General features: G+C 63.5%; 1 protein-coding gene across 1 annotated transcript in view; it reads right to left on the bottom strand.

The window, feature by feature from the left end:
- Positions 1-281, bottom strand: part of NLE1 (notchless homolog 1 (Drosophila)) — a gene marked incomplete at its 5' end in the record, with an annotated part of 5909 nt that extends 5628 nt beyond the window's left edge. Inside the window, one exon of the mRNA XM_009875536.1 lies at positions 200-281. Coding sequence (XP_009873838.1) covers positions 200-281 — 82 coding nt within the window. The remainder of the gene's footprint in view (positions 1-199) is intronic.
- Between the last annotated feature and the right edge of the window lie 29 nt (positions 282-310).

Here is a 310-nt window from a genome sequence, read left to right as displayed (position 1 = left end):
CCGCGTTTCCCCCCCACCCAGCCCCTCTTCCTCTGCTTTGTTAGCCAAAGAGAGCTACTCCCTCTGCAAGCCACGGTCCCAGCCCGTAACGTCAGGGAGCACCCAGGCTCTGCTCTGCTTGTGGACCCCCTCCAAGCAGGCAAGGGCTCCATGAGGGAAGCGGTCAGCATCTGCTCTTCCCGGACACCCCCGCACCCACCTTTGGCTGTGAACTGTGGTGTCTCCGTGCTGAGGTCCCAGAAGCGGACAGTGGTGTCTCCAGAGCCGCTCGCCAGGTACCTGGGAGAAGAGGAAGAGACCAGCTCGGCGC

Source organism: Apaloderma vittatum, unplaced genomic scaffold (assembly GCF_000703405.1).
Source record: "Apaloderma vittatum isolate BGI_N311 unplaced genomic scaffold, ASM70340v1 scaffold12138, whole genome shotgun sequence".
Classification (NCBI taxonomy): Eukaryota; Metazoa; Chordata; class Aves; order Trogoniformes; family Trogonidae; genus Apaloderma; species Apaloderma vittatum.
The sequence above is the reverse complement of the archived record's forward strand: the minus strand, read 5'-3'. Positions and strand labels throughout refer to the sequence as shown.